This window comes from Anopheles arabiensis, chromosome 2 (assembly GCF_016920715.1).
Source record: "Anopheles arabiensis isolate DONGOLA chromosome 2, AaraD3, whole genome shotgun sequence".
In the NCBI taxonomy this organism is placed as follows: domain Eukaryota; kingdom Metazoa; phylum Arthropoda; class Insecta; order Diptera; family Culicidae; genus Anopheles; species Anopheles arabiensis.
Window position 1 is genome coordinate 24,806,511 of NC_053517.1, and position 23,156 is coordinate 24,829,666.

At 49.2% G+C, this 23,156-nt stretch overlaps 5 protein-coding genes across 6 annotated transcripts; 1 reads left to right on the forward strand and 4 right to left on the reverse strand.

Annotated features, from left to right (window-relative positions):
* Positions 1-38: 38 nt before the first annotated feature.
* LOC120894093 (carbonic anhydrase 7-like) lies at positions 39-1,632 on the reverse strand. The gene is made up of 2 exons (XM_040296470.1): positions 1,321-1,632; positions 39-1,230 (listed from the first exon to the last, which is right to left on the reverse strand). Exons 1-2 carry the CDS (start codon positions 1,397-1,399, stop codon positions 350-352), a joined length of 960 nt encoding a protein of 319 aa, XP_040152404.1. The 5' UTR covers positions 1,400-1,632; the 3' UTR covers positions 39-349.
* A 674-nt stretch (positions 1,633-2,306) lies between these two features.
* LOC120897471 (carbonic anhydrase 1-like) lies at positions 2,307-4,167 on the reverse strand. Its single transcript, XM_040302398.1, has 2 exons — positions 3,925-4,167; positions 2,307-3,822 (listed from the first exon to the last, which is right to left on the reverse strand). The coding sequence occupies exons 1-2, from the start codon at positions 3,998-4,000 to the stop codon at positions 3,026-3,028; spliced, it is 873 nt and encodes a 290-aa protein (XP_040158332.1). The 5' UTR covers positions 4,001-4,167; the 3' UTR covers positions 2,307-3,025.
* A 4,991-nt stretch (positions 4,168-9,158) lies between these two features.
* On the reverse strand, positions 9,159-13,445 carry LOC120896459 (carbonic anhydrase 13-like). Of its 2 annotated transcripts, none has more exons than XM_040300590.1 (3): positions 13,141-13,445; positions 10,546-10,623; positions 9,159-10,464 (listed from the first exon to the last, which is right to left on the reverse strand). In XM_040300590.1, the coding sequence occupies exons 2-3, from the start codon at positions 10,619-10,621 to the stop codon at positions 9,410-9,412; spliced, it is 1,131 nt and encodes a 376-aa protein (XP_040156524.1). In that variant the 5' UTR covers positions 10,622-10,623; positions 13,141-13,445; the 3' UTR covers positions 9,159-9,409. The 2 variants fall into 2 exon arrangements, with proteins under 2 accessions (XP_040156524.1, XP_040156525.1); XM_040300591.1 differs by lacking the exon at positions 13,141-13,445 and adding an exon at positions 10,708-10,731.
* A 4,389-nt stretch (positions 13,446-17,834) lies between these two features.
* LOC120908337 (ADP,ATP carrier protein 2) lies at positions 17,835-20,380 on the forward strand. Its single transcript, XM_040319246.1, has 4 exons — positions 17,835-17,969; positions 18,923-19,363; positions 19,444-19,571; positions 19,678-20,380. Exons 2-4 carry the CDS (start codon positions 18,939-18,941, stop codon positions 20,025-20,027), a joined length of 903 nt encoding a protein of 300 aa, XP_040175180.1. The 5' UTR covers positions 17,835-17,969; positions 18,923-18,938; the 3' UTR covers positions 20,028-20,380.
* On the reverse strand, positions 20,201-23,027 carry LOC120908338 (vesicle transport protein GOT1B). The gene is made up of 4 exons (XM_040319247.1): positions 22,644-23,027; positions 22,462-22,553; positions 22,077-22,376; positions 20,201-21,141 (listed from the first exon to the last, which is right to left on the reverse strand). Exons 1-4 carry the CDS (start codon positions 22,666-22,668, stop codon positions 21,121-21,123), a joined length of 438 nt encoding a protein of 145 aa, XP_040175181.1. The 5' UTR covers positions 22,669-23,027; the 3' UTR covers positions 20,201-21,120.
* Positions 23,028-23,156: the final 129 nt, after the last annotated feature.

Sequence of the window (23,156 nt, forward strand, 5' to 3'; positions counted from 1 at the left end):
TTAAGATGAATAAGAACAGTAATATAAAATAACGAAAATTTCATTTTTACAACATTTATTGTACATATTTGCAAAGGAACAATGATTTGGTACCGACGTTACACACTTAACCCTTCGATCGGACGCAACACAAACTACGCCTAACGCCTAACGTTTCTTCGACAGACCGTTTACGCCTAACAGTATGCAATGCCGCGGAGCACGTGCGTTACAGCACTGTTCCGCGTTCTTCGTACTGCACCCCTACATGGTAATGGTGCAGTGCCGCTTGTGAGGTGGGTGAGTTGTAGAGAAGGAGGGGGGTGTGGGGACTTTTTCCCACATTCCCACCCCCAGCACACGCTTTTCTCTAGTAGAAGAACACACGCCGCGTGTTCTGGGGCTGAGGCGACCGATAGTTCAGCACCATCTGCTTTCCCTGCTTAGTGATCAGCGATCGCAGCCGGCTCATATCGAGCTCCGTCGCGGACAGCCGCTTGTTCGACACGATCCAGTTCACCGTCTCCAGGCAGGGCGGTGTCGTCAGGCTACCGTCGTACGAGTAGTACGACCAGCCCATCGCCCCAACCACGTCCTGCAGCGAGAACGAGCGCGTCGGCGATATCTCAAACTTTGCACCCGGTTGGCGCACCTGGGGCAAAAAGTTGGACCACGAGTTGAACGAAAAGCTGGATGAGCCGGGCACGACGTCATAGAAGAAGCCAACCACTGCCAGCCCATCCACCTCACCGGCTGCCTCCGCCAGCGATTGGTACAGCCCGTTGTAGAACACGAGATGGACCTCGAGCGGGAACCGCTCCCCGTTGATCCGGTGCTCCGAGCCCTCGCTATTGTTCGGGCCCCAGTGGAAGTGCATTTGCTCGAAGAAGTACGCCGTCTTGAGCGGTCCGCCGCGCATCATCGGGCGCGTCCGGAAGCCCCACTTGGGCGTAAACTTCACCGAGTAGCCCTCGTTCTCGGCCGTAATGTAGGTGGGTCGATTCTTCAGCCCGACTATCTCGAGCGGTACCTTGCGGTTCACCCTTATCGCCCGGGACGTGTTGATGTTGATCGGGCTCTGGAACTGGCCACCGCAGGCCGGTGCAACGATCGGCCAGTTCGGTGGACCGAGCGCATCGCTCAGCGTGTAGCTCCAGGATTGTTGGCTCGTGCGTCCTCCCTTCACCTCCGTCTCATCGTAACTCACCTCGTTCGGGTGCCATGAAGCGGCCGCATCCTCCTGCTCGTAACCTGCGTAAAACCAGGGCGGGAGAGATACATTACATTAGCAACCGCAGCTTCTCCCACGCTTCCGGAATGGCGGCATGGGGTGCCCTTTACCTCTTGCGAACACGACCGGTTGACAGGCCAACAAAAGTGACAAACACAGCGCACTCATTGTCGCTACTCCTGCACACATAGACAAATACGTAGGAATCGATCTAGTACTAGTTTCAGCCTTAGCCAAAGCCTACTGCTGCTTCTCTAAGCACGCTGCTGTCCAAAGCCACGCCTCGTTGTCGCTAGCTTCGGCGACCTATTTCAAAGATCCGGGTACGCTTTTACTCTTTACCGTCGGTTGGGTGTTTTAAGGGTGGCTGAGTCCCGCACCGGTGGAGGGTTGCACCGTTTCTGAATGCTGTCGTCCTCCGGAAGCCTGTTTTTAAAGCGTTCTGGAGTTCTGTTCTGTGTGGGGTCGGGGTTCGGTCGGTCACACCAACAGCTCTGCACTGTGCTGAGCACTCTCCGGGGGTTGACTGACAAAACAACAGCAACAGCTGCTGCTGCTGCCACCTTCGCGGGAGATAGCTCTCTTGTTGCGTCTGTTTGGGTGGCGCGCGAGCCCTCCGAATCAGTGCGGCGGCGCTTGCTGTGTGTTAGTCTTTGCGCACCGCTCAACGGTGACGGGTTGGGTTTGCCGTTCTTTATTTGTTTTGTTTTTTGTTGCTTCCCTGCCTGACTGCTTCCTCCCTGGATGGCTGGCGCGACACAAATTTTGCGTTTGCGTTTGCCCAAATACTGACGCAACGGGGCGAAAGTATGCAAAACACGCGGGGATGTCGGTTGCGCAAGCGCAAACGTAAGGGAAAAAGGTTCTCAAGGTTGTGCTACAAGGTGGAATGGACACAAAACCTTCGCGCCACTTTTCTGTTGTGAAAATAGTACGGCAAATGCTTGTGACACGATGTTTCGGAGTGATCTTTTTTGCCGCCAGTGGCCAAAAGGTAAATTAGCTTTGTTTTTGGTGGATATAATGCCAAACTCTTGCGGTCTGCGATCTTTAACGGTCAGTTTGAAAAAATCCAATAAAAACACAGTTATCCCAATGCATGCTGTAGGTGTATTTTTATTTAAAACTTGCTTGTATGATCACAACAAACTGTGTGCACACGAGCCTTAGAAGAAGAAGAAAAGAAAACAACAATTCGCTACAATTCCGTTCATGCGTTTGCGCTAACCCGGAAGCGGAGATCACTTTAGGTCCTTTTGCAGTGGCACTTTACCCTTTTGCTTGCCGTGTTCGCATTCCAAAAGCCCATTTCTGCTGCCACCCATTCCAGCACACGGTTCCAATGTTCACCAAAAACGCTCCCGATACACCACCACCCTGCCCTGTATGACCGTGAAAATGAGAGCCTTAAGACCCTAAGGCACTATGCACTATGAGCCACCACCGCCGCACACACATGTACTCCCGGAAGGTGGGTGGGACTCCTAGGTATGTGAATTGCTGCTGCCGCTGCTGCTGCTAGACAGCATAACCAGTTTATCGCATACCCATGCCCCACCGGGACCGGGGTATTTTGTGCCCCAACCGTATCTCACACTTCTAGTTCGTTGTCACTTGTGCACCACTACTAAACACACGCCCGTGAACATTCCCGTGGTCAATATCGCTTTGTTTTTTTTTTTCTAATGTCCCCGTTTTTTTCTAATATCCGCAAACGTGCGCAGTCCTACTGCTGTTGTTCTACTACACTACTACCGGGCAGCATCTGGGCTGCGGAGGACGGGCGAACGAATTGGGTGTGCTAGTGGGAAGGTCCTAGAATCCGTACCGCACGACCGGCCGCCCGTTCAGTGGCTGCACCGGGCGGAAGTTGTCCACCAGCGGCTGGTCGGCCGAGTCGCGCAGATTGCGCAGCTCGTCCAGATCCTTCTGCGCGATCGGCGAGGTGCCGTCGCGCACGATCCACGTGACACTTTCCGCGCACGGCGGCGTGGTCAGGCTGCCGGCGTACGAGTAGTACCGCAGCCAGGAGCCGCCCGGAGCCACCGAATCCAGATTAAACACTGCCCCGCCCTCCAGCGTAGTGGTCGAGCCGGCGGGGCGTATTTTTGGCAGCGGTACGGCCCACTTCGCACCCGGCTTCACCTTATCGCCGCCGACCTCGTACAGCGCACCGACCACGGCCAGCCCGTCCGGCTGGGTGACGGCCTGGTCGAACGAACCGTACTCCTGCTTGTAGAACACAAAGTGTGCCTCGGCCGCCCACGCCACCCCGTCGAACGTGTGCTCGGAGCCGCGCCCGTTATCGGCCCCCCAGTGGAAGTGCAGCTGCTCGAGCACGTACGGGGCGCCGAACGGGAGCGGACCACCGATCAGCGTCGGCCGCTCGCTCTCCTTGCTCCAGCGGAACGTGTACTGGGCGGTGTGCCCGTTGTTGGTGACCACGATCGAGACGGGCTTGCGGGCACCACCCTCCAGCAGGAGCGGTGCGGCATGGTCGAGCGATGGTAGCGTGGCCGCCGACCGCACGATGTCGATCGGGCTCTGGCGCATACCGCCACAGTCCGGATCGGTGTCGGCCCAGCGGTCCGGGTCTTGATAGGAAAAGTCACCTAAAGTCAGGGGGGGAGAGGGGGAGAGGGGGTAAGGCATATTTGCTATCAAGAACTGTTCGTTTGGACCCCACGCTGAGCCATCAAGGTAGGAAAACTCACCGTGCACGAGGGTAGTGACGACGGCGATTAGCAACAGTCCGCCGTAGACCAAACACTGCCGCAGCCGTACACCCATTGTGCTGGACACTTGGACAGATACTCGGTACGGAATCGTTTGTATGTTTTTTTTCTGCTTTGCTTCGCTTTACTTTGATGCGGTGTGAAATGTTTGAAGCGTTTATTATTCTAACCCAAATTGCACGCTTCCCTAGGGGGGTGGCGAGCGAGTTTTTGCTCGATTCACTCGACTGCTGCAGAATGAAGCGCCCGGTGGTAATGTGGTTTTTATGTACCCAACAATCCGTCGGTGTCCAGTTTTGCGTTTTACGTTAGCTTTCCACACTGGAGATACGGTGGCCGATAGGCCGGTTGATAGCTTAGAGCGGGGGGAAGGCCGCTTTGACACGAAAAGGGTGACAAAATTGTCGATGGAAGCAGCGGGTCGATCTTCCCGCGCGATCTACAGTGTGGTTGACAGTGTTGGCGGAAAAATGGCTTTTTTTTAAATTAAATTATTGTAGATTATATTACAACATCTACGTAGAGTGTCAACTGTAATAGGTGCAATGCGAAGTGGAGCACTTTTTATGCTTAATTGGGGCGGGGCAATTGTTGTGCTCTACTTTTTTCTTTTATCGACGTGTGATTTTCACTTGAATGGTGTAGGAAACCAAAAAAAGGGGGGAAACAAATTCCGATTTTGTAATGCAAACGCACTGGATGGATCATGAACGCGTAGAGCTTTTTCTGTATCTTCCGTTTATTATGATAAATTCAAATGAAACCATCACAAAAAATAAATACATAAATTGCGCTACATTACATTGTATTTCTGCCGCTGCAAAACGTTAGACACACACACATACGGACTGTCACACTACGGACGAAGGGAAATGTTCAACTTTTCAGCAGCACCCCCCCCCCGATGTCTGATGCATCTGGTGCGATTGGTGATGGGTTTCCGCACGAGGTCGCCCACTATCGGATATCGGATAGCCACTAGCTCCCTCCCTACCACTTTCGACCACCTTTCGTCGTACGTACCTGGGGTGGACGCTGCAGCACGTGCAATATAGCATGCTGTTACTATGCTTCTTGGTGGTGTGCTAGATTAAAACAAAAATAATAATTACATGTTCATAAAATCCCCCGAAAAAAGCCTTAACCCAGGTGCAACCGGATCTGATCCGGTACGAGCGGCAATATTTTAAGTGCTGCATTTTAATTAGCATGATAACCGGTGTATTCTTCTTTCCTTTTAGAGGAGGACAATTAAATTACATCACGTTGGGCAAATTTGTCCCCTCCTCGGCGGGCAGGGTTGCACAACCTTTAGGGAAGGTGTATGAAAGCTTTTGGAATTTAATAGGAAACATATTAAAACATAGAAACACATTAAAAAGCGTATTGTAAAGAGAGCTAAATAAATACTAGTTTAGTTCTACTTTTTAAACATAATTGATTATTAAGCTTATTTGATTAGAAAAGGCATTTATCGACACGATCATCGATCATCAACGGTAGAACAGTGTATTACACGTTTATGCTACATCTAATGTTGGACATGCTCGATGAAACTCGATGACTATCGTTAGAAACTAAAACAACCAAAACGGATAGAATTCGTTGCCAAGCATTTATTAGTCATTTTTTCTCGCTGGTTATTTTAAGAGCTTCGAATATTCGAGCCCCACCGCTCCTTTTATGCCTGTTCCTATCAGTTCGGCTCCTATCGGTTGGCTGTCGTCGGATACGTTCTCTTTATGACAGGTCGTTGGGCACTTTCCTACCAAAAGGTCCTAACAACTATCATTGTATCAAATCTGAACAGCTCAAATGCTATTGAGATTCTAAGCATATGCTTCACCTTACCGTAGTGATCGTATACGATCGACAGTGCTTCAAATAATCGACTAGTAGGACCACGGACGTTCACACACAAAATAGTTTAATCTAAGACGATGTTCATCAACTTGAAACACCCATAACATAGATCAAGACAAATAAGCATGAATAGATGTAAATACTCCAACACTAAACGCTCTGCTTTCATCAAAATCAACGACATTCTGTCGTTGGTTCGAGCGATCGCCAGACATAAACTTGAAATAAGATGCACTATACTTTCTGTTATTGGTTTCGTTGCCATTGCCAGGGTTAACCAAATAAGCCTCAGACGACCGTCCCACTATCGATTGGGCGGCTAGACATAGATTGGGCCACCCACCGATCGACCTTTTAAAACCACTCACCAGTGTGTTTGTATTTAGTCGAGACAGCAAACCGTTGGCATTATGATTTCAAAATTGCTCCACGGGTCACAGGTCGCTGCTACCTCCGTCTGTTCTGGGGCATGCGTAAGTGTAAATATGATTTTTTCCCCTAGCCCCACCCATCTTCCATCATACTCACTGGAACATTCTTGTGCTACCGTCACGTGGAATTTTCCACCATCCGGCAAGGGATAGCTGTACTCTTAATGTGTTGCTCTATTGATACAACTGAGGCACAGCTTTATTCGTTTGCTTTCGGAAGAACAACAACAGCGAAAGGAGTAACCCTTCCCATCCAACACGACCCACTTCGCGTGTGCAAGAATGAACGTTCTAGATCGCATCGTTCCCAACGGCAACGTACGCAAATACCTTTCAAAGCATCCCTAACCTCGACCAGCATTCCAGCTATTCCGAGTGTTGTTTTATTTCACTTGGTGCAAAACATCCACAAAAATGTCTCGATGTTTCGTTACCAGCATATCCCACCATGGTCGGATTTACTTACCACTGTTTAACCTTCCAGAAAGCTGGGCTCTTCTTTTTTGCGAAAAACAATCGATCAATTTAACGATCGAAAACATCTGTACGATGGGAAAACGGGGGAGGAGGTTGGAAGGTGAAGCAGTTAGGCAGGTTCGATCTACCACAAATCTTTGCCAATATTTGGCTTTCCCCAGCAAATGGTTCGTTTGGCCAAAATCAAAACATCTGTGTGTTGGATGTAGGATAGAGAGAGAGAAGGATGTCACGGAGCGATGAAGAGGATCGTGTCGCCGTACGGTGGCGGTGAAAAACATGAACGGAGCTAGCATTCGCCCGTTTCTCCTGCGCGATATGTTGGGTCAACATTAGCGCAGGTGTACAGATGATAACTAACAAAACAAGAACACTTGCGGGAATTCAGGCAACCGTAGTTCGAGGTCGTTAATTTATCGACGATGGTGAAATTATCAAGTGTTTAGAGCTGTTTTGTGGTCATGCTGATCCACACCATTCATGCAAAAGTCGACAGATAATAGGATATGCATCTATGAAGGTGAGTGCCAACCTTTCAGCATGACCTTCGTTTGGTTTGATTGCTAGGACGTATGATCGTAATTTATAAGGATATCTACGTAATAACCCAGGTATGCCCAGTTAGAAAGGTTAGCTAATAGTTCAAATGGGAAATCCTGCCATCTAAATGTTCATCCTTTCTGCACCCCAAACGATATCACTGTCGTAACCATCGATAGTGAACAACTTTGCAAAATCAACTAGTACAATTTCAGAAAAAAACGTGATCACTCCATCAATCACCCGGTTCACTTGAACATTATACAGCTTTGTTATTCCGGCTTTATTAGTGGAGACTAGCAAGACCTTAGGGAGGCGGTCCCATGGTACAGTCGTCAACTCGAACGACTCAATAACATGCCCGTCATGGGCTCAAGCCTAGAATGGACCGTCCCCCCGTAGCAAGGATTGACTATCCGGTTACGTGGTAATGAATTAAGTCTCGAAAACCTGTATAGGCCGGCATGTCCGCGTAGGACGTTACACCAAATTGAAGAAGAAGATATAAGAAGAAGTAAGACCTTAGAATTTCATCTACTTACAAAATGTCCACTAGCATTCGGATAACGGCATCTGCCAACGTTCGTGATAGTTTTTCACGCAATTTTAATTATTAGTTATCCACATTATCATACTCAAAATTATATTATAAATAAATAAATAAATAAATAAATAAATAAATATAACTGCATTAAAGCTAAAATATTGAGCTACACACAGTGTTCGAAATATGGCTAGTCTCTGCTTGAGTCTTATTTAAGGGTTTCTAACAACACTTTAAGCTAAGCTTTTTTTAACAACAAAATGTAGGGCAAGAAAAGAGATCGCAATTACAGTACGCCATCAGAAAGTAGCTTACCAAACAAACTAACAACTTCCACCGATCGTTTCTCACCCTTTAGCAAGATATGTACATACAGCCTACCATTTATTAGTAGCAAAGCTTCATCTTCAGCTAAGTGCAGCGACTTTCTCACCCGTGTTGGATCACGTAACAAGAACAATAACGTACAGCGAGCATCAAGTGTATTTCTGCGATGGATTGCAAAGCTACAATGTTGTAGAGCCTAGTAGGCAATGACGTGTTGCCACTGCTATTTTGACACAGTTTTGTAACAGTTTTAATACAAGTTTATAGATAAGGTTCAGATTGTGATAGCGGAGTAAGTATACACTTTAAAAAATTTATATAGTAAACAGAATCTGACTTACTTATTTGATCATGAGCGATCCGAAATTGCTCATGGTCTTGCGCCTTTGTCTGCCAATCCGTTATTCCGGGCTTAATGGTGGACGCCTCCATATCATCTTGCCATCTGAATTTGGGTCTACCGCCTTGTTCTACGTATCCTTGAGGACGGCCTAACATAATTTACGAAAGGGGAAGGGGGCCCGAGGTCGGTAGTCTACGCCAAGCTCGCGAGTAAGTTGTTACCGATGTAGCTTTAACTATCGAATCGCCAAACTTCGTTCGACACTTCAACAGAGTTCGCTATCCTGTGATCGCTTTGTGGGCTCAATTAACCATATACCGGCTCTGCTCACCTACACTCAATTATGTATTGTGAAAGGGTCAGGGACATAACGAAGACTGATTCTGTTAAAACTGTTTACCGAGGCATTAACAGCATTATTTAACACTTGCGAGATGTCTTTTTTCTTAACAGTTGTCGTATATTTATGCAGCTGTACTGTGGGAAAATCAACATCTGGCAAGCGCTGAATAATACTGTTTACATTGGAAACTAACCCAGGAGAACATCGTTGTACAGATGGCATGATCACCCAATGATAATCCGTTATCGAATGTGTACAACTCCAGGCTGCAGCCGCCTGCTATTCGGAAGCCACCCAGCAAATGTGTTTTCTTTACAAACAATACACATCTACCACCACTGATCGTAATGCACTGGATAAAAACAAATAATGTATTTCACTAATGTATAATACTTTGCCCGCTGCACACGCTGCGCGCTCGAGTGTGCAGTAGGAGGCGAAATGTCAGGTAAGAAAAAGTTCTTAAACTCTAGCACAGGTTTCCTTTGGTATTCATCGCTACGGAGGAGCTAGCGGGGTCTGCGGCAGTGTGTGTGTTCCCATTCATGCACAGCTCTCAGTCAAATTGCACCATCATCACCATCGTCACCATCACCTCAGTACAGGAACACCCGGCGATGGTTTAGCTTCTGCACGGGGCGATAGTTGTTCACCATCAGCCCGGTCGGCGACTGGAGCCGGCGGAACTGCTTCATCTCCTTCTCCGTCACGAGCAGCGGCTTGGTCGCCACGATCCACGTCACCGTCTCCAGGCAGGGCGGTGTCGTCAGGCTGCCCTCGTACGAAAAGTACGGCCACTCGACATCCCCGATCACCTCGTACAGCGGGAACGTGTCGATGAACTCGATCGTGTGCTGGCTGTTCGGCTCGACGACGTTGCGCAGGAACCGGGTCCAGGTGTTCAGCTGCTCGTCCACCGAATGGTCGTAGATCTCGTAGAACAGCCCGACCACCGCAATGCCGTCGACCTGTTCGCGGGCCGCCGCGAACGACTCGTACAGCCCGTTGTAGAACACCAGGTGGATCTCCATCGGGTACCGCTGGTAGTCGTACACGTGCTCCGACCCAACCGTACTGTTGACGCCCCAGTGGAAATGGAACTGATCGAACAGGTACTTGGTTTTTAGTGGGCCCCCGCGCAGCACCGGCCGATCAGCGCCGGTGCGCCAGTTGTACGTAAACTTGGCCGAATGGCCATCATTCTGCAGCAGTATCGATTGCGGCAGATTGGTCTGCCCGTCGAGCCGGAGCGGTCGCTTGCGGTTCACCAGCAGGGCGCTGCTCGTGTTGAGCAGGATGGGGCTTTGGTAGCGGCCACCGCACCGCGCATCCACCCGGTACCAGTGCGAGGGTCCATTTTTGTCCTTCTCGTTGTAGGAGAAGCTGCCGGCTGCCGGTGCCGGCCGGGCTCGCTGTCGCTCGAGCGCCGGTTCGGGTTCGTTCGCTTCCGCTAGATCCGCCTCCGGATCGGCGGGGAAGTAAAAGTCCGGATTCGAGAGGGCGGTCAGCTTTGTCCGGCGCTGATCGGCGGTGAGCGGTTTCGGACCGGCCGCTGCGTACTGGTCGTAGTAGGACGATGGTGGAGCGAAGACAGCCGATCGGCGGGTAGGATTTGCCCGATAGTTGGCATCATAACTGGGAACGTTCAGTCCTGCGGGCACAGAGGATGAAGATTTGCCTTTGGTTAGGTAACAACAAATCCAGCAACACTCTGGTAAACACTCTGACTTACCCCGACACGGTCGCCACGACATGAACATCAGGAAGTTTAGCAGAATAAGCTGCCCGTGCCATTTGAGAAGCTGCATCTCTGTAACGTCAAACATAATGTATAATGGAAGATGGATTAGAACGGTATGATCCACCGCGCCAGAAGCGAACAATGCAACACTACTTCGGGAAGCAATTCAGGCTCCAACCGGTACCGATCTGCACGGTAAAACGGTGCGACTCTTACTGATGCTCTACGACGGTACGATCATGGAACCTGACCGAAGCTCAGGCAACCGAAATCAAGAACCAAATCAAAAATCACGTGTGGTGGGCTACTAGCGATCTGTGCACGATCATGTACCATATCGATCCCAGTGCCACCGTCTTAAACACACACACAGTCACGGCGACCCACTGATAGTATGGTGGACGCCGTGCGAACTGGACCACGCCAATGGCCCCCTTTTTATGGTACAATGGTTCGCGCGCACACGGTGTTTGATTTGCCAAGCGTTCTGGGCAAGGTTGCGGTGGGTACACCGGTGGGGCCGGCGTGCGAACCACGACCGTTCAATAATGGTTGGGATTAAACAAACTCCCAGCAAACCAGCAAGAGCAGTGAAACACGCCGACTCAAGTTCAAGGTTACTATTATCGGGTGAATTTGCCCTGATGTCTTCACGGGCTCCACGGATCACTGATCGTTTAGCTATTTGGTTGAATGAAGAAAAATGCGTATGGTAGAGAAGGAGGTTTGCTTGAGAATTAATTACTAAAATCTTAATGTTGCGTTTCAGAATTGCTTTAGAATAATAAAATCCAACAAGCAAGCAAGTCTGGCAAGCCTTTCACATAAATCATGCTGTTTATTACCATCCCGGCGGGTTCCAGAAGGCGCGGGATTTATGTTCGCTCATTGCGCTGATTGCTTGCAGGTAGGCGTTACCTGCTGAAAGTGAAACTACCTACAACATCAAGTACGGCACACGTTACGCTGGACATAATCAAACTACTGTCCACCGATCACTCAAACTCCACCGTGGCTACCAGTCACGCCTCGCATTTAACGGCCGATTGAACTATTTGCATTAAACCTGAACCGGATTGTCAAGGTCATGCTCTCACGGGAGGGTGGTGAATGGGTTTGGTCGTGATCCGCCCCACAACATCTACGATGTGTTTCGCCTATCAGTCGTTCTAGAAGCCGAAGCTTGGAGAGGATCTTAAAACAAAACCACACTTACTATATAGAGTTATTAATAGCACTGGCTCTCAAAATGCACGTGCCACCTGACACGTAAACTATGGCTCAATTATTCAATTACAGCACCACTCCAATTGCCACTACCGTCACGATATTCGCACACTTTTCAATCCTTGTTCCGTGCTTTAATTACTCCTTATTCTGAGTAGTGTTTTTTTGTGTAAAAATAAGTCACTGTACACCGGCAGCCGAAATTGCTCACAATCAGCTCTGTACACGCGGAGACGATCACGACTACCGTTCGCGCGCGGAATCACCGTTGCAATAAGCACACCGCCGACAGAACCTTCCACTTCCAAAAGGAGAACCACCAAATGCGCCCACCACGTGCTGCCGGAATCGGAATTCGCGTGTGCGCAAATTCCCTCCAAACACCACTCCAAAATGACCACGAGACGCCATGCAGACTCACGCACACGCTAATGAAACTGCTCGGCTGGAGTGGAGCAAGACAGTGGAGAGCCCGCCAAGTTTGGGCCCGGCGGTCCGATTGTTCAATTAAATTAATCTCCCTCTCTCTTCTGCTGATGCTGCCGAATTCCTCCTCTTCTCGGTGTGAGCGTGTGTAAATGCCCCCTCCCACTGGGGAAACAAATGCAGTGACCCGCGAAACCGCAGATTTTTCGCACTAAAGTGAACGGTGCTCTCCCGCGGTCGAGCTGAGTGTCGAAACTGGCAGCATAATTCGGGTAAGGACAAATCAGAAAGGGAACGGTTTCCCTTTAGTCGGGTTGGCCAATCGTTTAATGCGTTTGAAAGAGGTCACTAGTCAAACCTATGCACACACATGCGCGCGCGGGTCCGTTGATGGTGGTAAGACGACGCGAAACTAATCGAAGATCATCATCGCGGGGTGCCCCTCATCAAACCGTATCCATCATAATTCAAATCTGACCGACTTCGCACGCACAATGGAACCAACATGGGTACTTGCGGTATGTGAGTGTGTGTGTGGAAAAGTAATTTCATTTGGAACCGTTTTGGACATGCCGACCCGCCCCTTACGTAACGGTGGCTCGAGCTGGTCGCACTTTCGCCACAAGTACTGCGGGCCGACCTTTTTTCCCAACAACAGCGCAACAGCGCCGAAGCGTAAACGCGTAAACACACAACCCGTACCGCACTCACACGATGTTACAGCGGCACGAAACGCCATCTGCTCGTACCGCTCGACACAGTAGGCGCGCGCGCGCTCGCGCGTTCGCGTAATGTTTTCATTCATAAAACCGTGCCCCTAACCGCACACACACACACACACAAACACACCGTTCACCGTGATCACCAGCTAGTACGCGCGCACTCCTTTCCGCGTAACGGGCGATGGGAAATTCGACGCCGTTCACTACTTACCGGTTTTTTGCTGTTGTTTTACTAAACCCCACGCGACACGTCGCGCACACACGCCGTCTAGAGGTGGATCGTCTAGAATTACCCGCTGGGGGGAGGGGCCCGGGAAGTTACGCTGATAAGATGTGTGGCCGCGTCACCGGGGCTGACTGTTTTTGTAAACCTGTCCGACGACCGACGGGGCTTGCGCTTCTTGATCTGTGTGTGACTGTCTGTCTGGTGGGCTGATCAGGTGCGAGTGCCTGTCTGCCGCTGCCGCGAGATGCGGTAAGTGAACTTGCTGGAGGTTAGCACTCGATTGAGCTGTCGTGCCAATGCCGGGCGGAACTTAAATAGTGTCCCCTCCCTCGGTTGCCATTTTTTTGTTGCTAGCGCCCGGTTCTGGATTCTCCCTTCACACACACTTCACACTTCGGCGACTTTCCAGCAGTGGTGATAGGGGAAGAAGTTGCCGTGTTTACATACGCCGACCGACACCGAACCGGGTACCACGGTTACATCCTCGCACCGATTGATGTAAATAGCTGATAAATCGGTAAATCCCTTGAATCTTTACTGTCGTTAGACCCGGCCGAGGGCTCGTCCCCCCCCCCATTGGCAACGCTGGCCCGGTGTCATCACCGGCGGATGCAACGGATATTAACCAACAATTAGCCGCCTGGCCGAACCCGATTCGATAAGAGAAAAGGCACCCCCGCGCAGTCCCGCAGAACGGACATCGGGGGGTTCTGCTGGAAGGCGATCGAACAACATCAAACAGCGGGCAAACAGAAAGGGCGCAAAAACACGCGTGTAATTAAATTAAAATTAGCCATTCTTCGCGCCCCCGGCCCTTATCATAAAAGGGTGCAGAAATGCGCGACAGAAAACGTAAACAAACCGGTCCCGCCAACCTGTGCGCCACCTGCGCGCCGGGACATCGTAACCGGAGCGATTTGTTTTCGCGACAGCTAATCAGCATGTTTCCTCGTGTTTTTGGTTCCCGGGTGGGAAAGGGTGCGTTAGCCATTGCCAGCGTGCCCGTTGACAGGTTGCATTTTACGACAGCCCGTCGGCCCGGGTACTTATCGGAGGGAAAATGCGTGAAAAACACCGAATAGTACCACGTTTACTTTTCCTGGAAATGCAGCGGATGTGTGCTTGTTTGATAAGGATGTTGTTGCTCTTTACAGCTGGACCGACCGTGAGGGGGTTTTTTAATGTGTCTGGCCACTCCCCCTCCTAATAATGCACTTTTATGCGAAGAGATTTAACAGTTAGTTTCGCAACAAAGTGTAACTCTTGGTGAAGATGCACGAGAGTGACTCATATGCCACGAGGAGGGGATAAGGGCAGAAAATAAAACAGCACCCTTTTAGGGTAAATTCACAGTTTTGCAATTGATAACATGCAGAACTAATTGCTGATTTTCCCTGCCCTTCACCACCCTATTGCTAGTAGTGATCGTGCGTCATCGAACGCGATCATTCCGCACACTGCTGCACTCGCTGTGCAGGAGAGAGATGCGTGGCGTGACGGCAGGAAACGTCATCGTCATCGCTATGGTAACGGGGAATGGTTTTGAAAATCCCATTAGATTCCAGCTAGAATCTCCCGCTTGAGCCGTTGGTTCTTTCGGTGGATGTGGATTTTCTTCCAATTGTCACCCGGCATGCGTTGGCCAATTTAATGACCGCCATTTGATGAGTCAGGGCGAGCGGCGTGTCGGTAGCAATTACACGCACACATACGCTAAATGATGACGTCCTCCAAAAAGGGCAAACCTGAACGGGAGTAACCGATGCACTTCCTTGCTTTTCTCACATGCACCGTTTGCCGTTTGCCATCAATGTAATCAATCTTATCGATGGTGACAAATCAAGTGCAACTGGATCGCCAGCTAGATTGATATCGTAAATAGAGGTTTTCACGCGTACCTCCGCTAGCCCAAAACGCTTCGGGCGGCCGCTTCGGGAGTCTGTTTCGGGTAGGCAAAGCGATGCGAACGCTTGTTTAGTGGTCTCGTCCAGTTCTGTCTCCGCCAACCAACACGGAACATGGCGAGCACGGTGGGGCATTACAATGCTCATTAAGACTGTCCCCGTCCGTCGGACTGTGGTGGGGACCCATGGGGGAAAATGCGCGCGAAATCATTCTCAAACGGGCACGTGTGCGCCGTGTGGCCACAGGTGAGGTCTCGCCTAAACCCACTCCACACGGAAGACGGAAACAGTCTTCTGGCTGGACAGTGTGCGGGTTGCTGTGAGTAGTTGAGTAGTTCTATTTTTGTATCATTCATTTCTTTGCTCTTGACACGTTTTCGTTTTCATGGAACTGTGTTGGTGGAAAACAAAAACCATTGCTACAGTAGGGTATAAATGCTCGGTTTACGGGAGTGCGTCAAAGAGATAATTCGCGAATATGGTCAAGGGGTTTAGTGTATGTTTTATTTCTTTCATGCAATAGACTGTAATCGTCCACTATTGCTAGGTACTAGAGTATACGATCCATTCGAGAGTTGAACCTAAGCCGAACAGATCATTACGCCATGCATTTAATAGGTACGCAAATAGTATTGGCACTATGACAGGCTATCATAGGCTATAGATATAAGTAGACAAAGATCGTGCTACGATCGTTTGATAATTATCAGAATCGTCCAAAGTTGTCGGGAAAGATACACTGAAAAAAGGTGTTTTTCTGTGATAATTATAAACAATATTATATATTATCAATTTTTTTAATCATTTAATGCTATAACCTTCGAACGTAGGCCTGAAAACGACATTTAGGAGATACTGGAGCATCGTTAAATTTACTTACATGTTACTTACCCCCAAGTACTGAATCGCACACAGTGTACTCCTATCCATATCCCGTTGTTTGCTTTTTTTCTGAGCTTTATGGATTTGTTTTGCATTCACGCTGTATTGCCAGATAGTCTTAGGCACACCACACCTTTCCTCTTGATGCCTGATACTCTTGGGATGTTGGCTACGTACAACCGATCAGATGTAATGCGCTCGCGCAGTAGCTAAGGTCATTGTCATACTACCATAGCTTTGTTCTTTTATGCTTCTTTCTTCTTCTTCTTCTTCTTCTTCTTCTTCTTCTTCTTCTTCTTCTTCTGCTTCTTCTTCTTCTGCTTCTTCTTCTTCTGCTTCTTCTTCTTCTGCTTCTTCTTCTTCTTGGTGTAACGACAACCGCGATCAGTCTTTAGCAGATGTATTAGCCTTCTATTTTCTATGAAATCTTGTTGACAGTTGTTGCTTATTGCGAAGATCCTAATAAGCATCAAACCATGTGCATCCAATCGAACCCCGGATCCTACCTAATCCTCGCGATCGTGACTAAGAGGAGTTCTTTGCACGATTGTTGACCAGTCATTCGGTTTAGAACGACTAGGAAAGTGCGTTCATTTCTTAAGAAGATTGGGATACATTGGAATCCTAAATACATAATCCTGAGCGTCATAATTGAGCATCTCTCGTGATCTTTCTCTGGGTTGATGTGATTCAAATACATCCACCCCATCGTCTTATCTTTTCGTGGTTTCAATGCATGACATTCATCAATAAAACTCTTTTTTCTTTCTTTACTATAGCTTCCTGCGGTGCACAGAATAAACCTTATTAGGATAAGCATGTGCACTGAAAAACGAGTTGAAAAAGCGGGCAAAAATCATTGACCTAGAGACACGATTCGGATGCATTTCTCACCTACAAAAGTACTTGCACTCTCGGCAACAACTGCCAATGGCAGTGTGTGTAGTAGTTGCGTTCCGTAAATAGACCCAAATACACGCCACTCCACTTCCCTTCCCCTATTACATTTCCGTTACACGGGTATACCGCGTTGCGCTGGTTTTGTCTTTTGCTCGATCGACAATCGACAAACCGGTGGCAAACCGTATTCAAATTTAGCGCTCGATCGCACCAAACTCCCTTGCCCGTACGACGCTCGTGACGCTCGGTAGAAAAACTCACCCCCTTTTCGACAATGGAGAGTGGAAGGTAGAGGGGGGTATAGATAGGAGCGCGACCGTGCTCGGCATGTTCGGTTCGTGGTCAAGCTTTGAACTACAGCCAAACGACATTGCGGTCCCTCGCTCGCGGTCTGCACCGTGCGGCAGGATACACGCTGCTGCTGCTGCCGCGATGTTGCGCGCTGTAGATCAAGGGCAGGCGCGCATATACGCTTGCACTATTTACTACACACACGCTGGTGGTGAGCAGTTTTTTTTCTTTCGTTGTATGAGGAATGGGAGCGCAAGGGAGGGTTACGATTGCACGCAAAACCCACGAATCGTAAAAACCGATCCAGCGATCAAGGGGGGAAAAAGGCGGTTGGTAGAGAACTCATTGGTTGTTTGCTGTGTTCCAAACAAAGAATCACAGGGGTGGCGTTAGCAAAGTGGAAGGCACATAAGGGGAGGGGGGAGGCTGATCCTTATGGTGGGCGAGGAACGGCGGCGTTCATAACGGACCACCGATCATATGATCGGGAAAGCGAGAGTATGAAGCGAAGAGAAAGAAGACTGCAGACGGTGACGGAGTGGTAGAGCGCATCCGTGGAGCGCATTCGGATGCACCAAACGATCGTTTGCCAATGTGTGTGTGTGTGCGGATGACGCTCGGTGAAGCTGCGCGCGCATTTCGCTCACGATCAAGGGCTTCGGATTTCGGGCGCTGCACGGTAAGAGCATGATAAATGCACCGCCGGACGTCACTCTCTGTCCTGCGATCTTTAAGTAAGGATCCCAATCCCAGCAAGCCGCGATCTCGTGCAGCCAGCAGCAGCAGCCAACCGAAAGTCGTAAAAGGATACCTTTTATCCTACCCACCTTAACTCAAGTACGTATCACGTAATTGCAGCGGAAAAAAACGGGAAAACTCTGCCTCTTTTCCCTTTGAAAGTAAGAGAGGAGAAGAAAAATAGTGCCGTGCGTCATGTACAAAGCGAAATCGGAAAGGGTTACGCAATACGTAACGAGATCGATGCGCAACCGTTTTGTATCTTTTAGGCTACTTGGGCCAATTTGTGCAAACACAGTAGCAGTGCATTAGATAAAGAAGCGTTTTTAATTTAAAAAGAAAGAAGTAAAAGTGCACCGTGTGAAGTTTAGCTTTATCCTTCATCGTAATAGTTTGAAGAACTTGCATAAGCTGCATCAGATGATTCAATAGAAACGAACGCTATCTATTGAACTGTAAGGCAATAGGTGCGCTGGGTGCTCGTCAACTGTATCGTTGCTTTGGGCGTGTAGAGCCTGGCGACAAGTGGACAACAAAACAGTTTGGCATTCGGATGAAAATAGAAGCATCCTTTGTGGGGGTAGTTTCCCTCCGCCAATGCGCATACAAGATAGCGTCAGGCGGAGTCGGACAACCGAGCCGACGAGCGTAGATGCAATCGGTTTGGTGATGCAACAGGCGCAGCGCTATTATGCTACTGCCCTCACGCCCGCACGTCATTTCGTTCGGATGAATGATCTTAACACGTGCCGTGCGTTGTCTAATTAACGACGCCTTTTTTTAACTTCCCAGTTCCAATCTCAAGTGTTTGCAGTGGTGTAACATTCAATTTCCTCTCGAGGAAACACATAAAGTGTAGACTCGTCTACGTTAAGATAACGATGTGCGAAGCAGGGAAGGGACATTGGTTAAATATTGGCACAAATCCCAATGACACTGTTTTCACCCAGTGCAATCGTGGTGATTTCCCCCGGAGTCGTTCGATAATCGGTCACTTCCGTCCACTTCTTCTAACTCAATCTCCTCTCCCCCCAACCCCTCGCATTGTACAGTACAACCACAACAACCATGCCGGGACTTTCGGATCCAGTCGCGTTCATCAAGGACTTTGCCGCCGGTGGCATCTCGGCCGCAATCTCCAAGACGGCCGTCGCCCCGATCGAGCGCGTCAAGCTGCTGCTACAGGTGCAGCACATCTCGAAGCAGATCGCCGAAGCCGACCGGTACAAGGGCATGGTCGACTGCTTCGTGCGCATCCCGCGGGAGCAGGGCTTCTCCGCCTTCTGGCGCGGCAACCTTGCCAACGTCATCCGTTACTTCCCGACGCAGGCCCTCAACTTCGCGTTCAAGGACAAGTACAAGCAGGTGTTCCTGGGCGGTGTCGACAAGAACACGCAGTTCACGCGCTACTTCATCGGCAACCTCGCCTCGGGCGGTATGGCCGGTGCCACCTCGCTGTGCTTCGTCTACCCGCTTGACTTCGCCCGTACCCGGTAAGTAAAGACACAGGAAATCACGGGGATGGCGAAAGGGGGACACACACGCTTAAAAACTGCTCTCCTCTCGTTCACAGTCTGGCCGCTGATGTCGGCAAGGGTGCGGAGGCGCGTGAGTTCAAGGGTCTCGGCGATTGTATCTCGAAGATCTTCAAGACTGACGGTCTGGTCGGTCTGTACCGAGGCTTCGGCGTATCCGTCCAGGGTGAGTGTTGGAACGGGTGCATTCGTCCGTACAACGAAAGGACCACAGCATTCTCACGATCACCATTCTGCACCTCTCTCTCTCTCTAACACACACAAAAACACAGGTATCATCATCTACCGTGCCGCCTACTTCGGCTTCTACGATACTGCCCGTGGCATGCTGCCGAACCCGAAGACGACACCGTGGTACGTGAGCTGGGCCATCGCCCAGTGCGTGACCACCGTCGCCGGTATCGTCTCCTATCCGTTCGACACCGTCCGTCGTCGCATGATGATGCAGTCCGGCCGCGCCAAGTCCGAGATCGTGTACAAGGGCACGCTTCACTGCTGGGCCACGATCGCCAAGCAGGAGGGTACCGGTGCCTTCTTCAAGGGCGCCTTCTCGAACGTGCTCCGCGGTACTGGCGGTGCATTTGTGCTGGTGCTGTACGATGAAATCAAGAAGGTCCTGTAAAATCTTCCACCCCTAACTGTTTGTAACCTTCCACCAACCTTCCAACGACACCGCCAATGAAAAACCCCCTATTTCCCGTTTTGATGATTCCCTTCCCTAGCTTAAAATTCCCTCCATTCCAATTGTCCAGCTCCGATTTCCATCGTACAGGGCGCGCCCAATTCCAACGAACTCAAATGCCCCACAACAACGCTCGGATATTGGCGTATGAGTTGCAAAAAAAAAAATGGACCGCTTTTGCGGGTTGTAAACCGGACTCGATCTAGTACATGCACTTGCAAAAAAACCCCCACTCCATCGAACCGAACAGTAAAGTGTGTGTTCTTCCGAGCCCGATAGTGTGCCGTAGCGAACGTGTGTGTGTTTCTGCTGCATGTACTTCATTGTGTTCTGCGCGATCCTTCGCGGGGGGTTTGGGATAGGGCTTCCAACAAGCGAGACACTAAAATACACTACGGCAAACGACTCAAACCACTCAACAACTACGCCGCTGTTAACTTGAACTAAAGCTTCATCCTACCCTTACGACCTTATCCTTTGTAAAACCGAACAAAAAGCCCCCGAACCACGCGATCGCGATGTTTTATTCGCGATCGTTCCATATGTGTAGATAGAGCAGGAGTGAGGAGAGAAAGAGAGAGAGAAAGAGTTTCCTAGCAAGCTCTGCGCATTAGACGTTAAAGAGAAAGACATTTTTTTGCAGCATGCAGGCAGGTGTTACGACGAACATGCCATGCGGAAAAAGGGAAGTAAACTATTGACGAAAAACTACCAATAAAAATCAAAAACATCTTAAAATACTTAGTAACGCAGTCTGTTGGCTGGTGGTGATGGTGGTGGTGGTGGACGTAACGGACATCCGACAAAACGATATTCGTAGGACAAGCACGAGTGATCATTTATTTTTAGGCTACACACTGTCGAGCAAAAGGACGACGAGACAGAGACACGCATACGCACAAACACACACACACACTCTCTCTCTCGCTCTTACACACTGTCACTGCCGGTAGATCCCTTTCGAGTGCGTGTTCCACCTTGTTCGATTGCTGGTCAAGTAGGCCAGTAGTAGGGATTGTGTGCCTTTTCTAATTCAGTTGGAGTAACCATTGCCCTGGAAAGAAACACGTTGCACGTTTATTACACTAGCACACGGTATTGGGCACGTTTTGAAGGTTTTGTTTGTTAGTATGGTACCCTTAACAGGTATGTATGATGCATTTCTTTGAAATCGAAAGTTAAATGATGTTCTAAGTCACATGCAAAATCTCATTCTCTAAGTCACATGCAAAGCATAGATTGGACAGAGTTTGTTTTTTTTTTGTTTTCGCACAAAAAGAGCTAGATAATACAAAATTTATTCACTTTATGTACATATTGCTGAGAGGGAAGTGGGCGGTAGAGTACACAATCATGATACATGTAATTTGTTGAACAATGGCATTTTCTTCCCTGTTTGTTGCTACCCTATCGTGCACTTGTACACCTCACCCTACAGATCCAACGGACAAGGAACACAAACATTTAAACAACGCCCACGATGCGACATTAACTTAGCAGTTGATTTGATAAATCTTTGTCTTTTACTGCTCGCTTTTTCCTCTCACACTTTCTCTGCTTCTGTGCATACATACAGCTTGTTTTGGATTTTGTTTTTGGTTACTACACTTTTCTGGTTGTTGTTAAACTAAAAACGGATTTTAACTAGACGAGAAAGCGGAAAGGTATTCTCCTTCCCCTAGTACGTTCGGTACATGTAAACCTAACTAAACGCAAACGCAAAAATACTTCCATCAACGGCAGCACGCTCACGTTCGAGTAATCAGCCTGCCTGCTGTACAATTGCCTAGCTTCGGAAGCGGTGCTGCATTCCCTTGCCAGTCCTAGCCGTTCACACTACCAGCAAACAGGGTTTCGGGTGGAACATTGCACACACCGCGGACACATTTAACTACCGCCACCAGGGAAATACCGTGAGCCGAACGCCGAGATCACGGAGCGGAGTTGGAGAGAAAGAACAAAAACAAATGGTACTTAATTCTATCATACCGTCGTTCGGTCCGATTCGCCCGCCAACCAGTCGACGGTCCTGCTAATGCCGGGCATGTTCAGGATGTTCCCTAGCACCGGTACCCGCCGTAGGAAGTTTATGGCCACCGGGAAGAACCCACTGAACAGCAGTATGAACCCGTACATCTCGATGAGCATCCCGATCAGCGGGTAGCCGAACAGTACGATCGCGATGCCGCCGAAGAACGAGATCGATGCCTTCACTTTGTGCTTCTGGAAGAAGAAGCGAAACGTTCGCTCGAGCCCAATCACGCACGCCAGACCGCACACGAACAGTATCTGCGGGGGGAAACACAGCACCGGGGGCAATTGTTATGTGAGACGATATGCGTTATTGAAAGACACTGGTTCAACCGGCACTTACATTTCCTATCGCTAGCAATCCTTTGTCGAACAGTAAAAGCATGCCCAGGAACAGAAACGTGATCCCGAAGCCAGCCAACCCGACTCCGATTTCTGAAACAAAACAAAGAGCGGGAGTTGTGGTCATTCTCGTTTTTTAACACTACGCTATACAGTCATCTAACTAAACCCCTGCATACTCACTCTGTGTGTCGGTAATTTCAAACATTTTGTTCGCTACAGTGGCCCGCTAGAATCACACCCAAATCTAGTTTTGTTTGCCGTACTCGTCCGGAAAAGCGCTGCAGTATTTGGGACTGTGCTGTTTTCTCCACGTCATTCGGCGCGCACAGCTACTGAGGGGTAATGATGCTTCGGGCTTACCGTTTTAAATGCAGATTTACGTGTAAGTCTACGGTTCAAACACTGCAGCAGCGTGGCGATAGCATGGATCGTTAATAGTGAATCATTTTTAGCGACTCAATAATTTAATAAACGGTAGAAAATGATGAAAAATTGATCACCGAAACTTGTACCAGTTGCACACAACCAACCGATGACATTTATTTACGGGTTGACGTTGCTGGCTGCTGTTATGATTGCAACTGTCAAACTGCTCTCCCTTTGGAAACGTGCAATGATGACGTTTGAATTTTCTGTTTTGGGGGTTTTCTTGAATTAAGATAAAAATCTATTAGAAAGATTAGGATTTCACCA

Excerpts from the sequence above, each read along its gene's own strand:
- LOC120894093 (XM_040296470.1), bottom strand. The coding sequence starts at position 1,399 with ATGTGTGCAGGAGTAGCGACAATGAGTGCGCTGTGTTTGTCACTTTTG. Across the intron at positions 1,231-1,320 it reads ACCGGTCGTGTTCGCAAGAG|GTTACGAGCAGGAGGATGCG; the intron begins GTAAAGGGCACC and ends GGTTTTACGCAG.
- LOC120897471 (XM_040302398.1), bottom strand. The coding sequence starts at position 4,000 with ATGGGTGTACGGCTGCGGCAGTGTTTGGTCTACGGCGGACTGTTGCTA. Across the intron at positions 3,823-3,924 it reads CGTCACTACCCTCGTGCACG|GTGACTTTTCCTATCAAGAC; the intron begins GTGAGTTTTCCT and ends CCCTGACTTTAG.
- LOC120896459 (XM_040300590.1), bottom strand. The coding sequence starts at position 10,621 with ATGCAGCTTCTCAAATGGCACGGGCAGCTTATTCTGCTAAACTTCCTG. Across the intron at positions 10,465-10,545 it reads GTCGTGGCGACCGTGTCGGG|GACTGAACGTTCCCAGTTAT; the intron begins GTAAGTCAGAGT and ends CTGTGCCCGCAG.
- LOC120908337 (XM_040319246.1), top strand. The coding sequence starts at position 18,939 with ATGCCGGGACTTTCGGATCCAGTCGCGTTCATCAAGGACTTTGCCGCC. Across the intron at positions 19,364-19,443 it reads CTTGACTTCGCCCGTACCCG|TCTGGCCGCTGATGTCGGCA; the intron begins GTAAGTAAAGAC and ends TCTCGTTCACAG. Across the intron at positions 19,572-19,677 it reads CTTCGGCGTATCCGTCCAGG|GTATCATCATCTACCGTGCC; the intron begins GTGAGTGTTGGA and ends ACAAAAACACAG.
- LOC120908338 (XM_040319247.1), bottom strand. The coding sequence starts at position 22,668 with ATGTTTGAAATTACCGACACACAGA. Across the intron at positions 22,554-22,643 it reads TGAAATTACCGACACACAGA|AAATCGGAGTCGGGTTGGCT; the intron begins GTGAGTATGCAG and ends GTTTTGTTTCAG. Across the intron at positions 22,377-22,461 it reads GATTGCTAGCGATAGGAAAT|ATACTGTTCGTGTGCGGTCT; the intron begins GTAAGTGCCGGT and ends TTCCCCCCGCAG.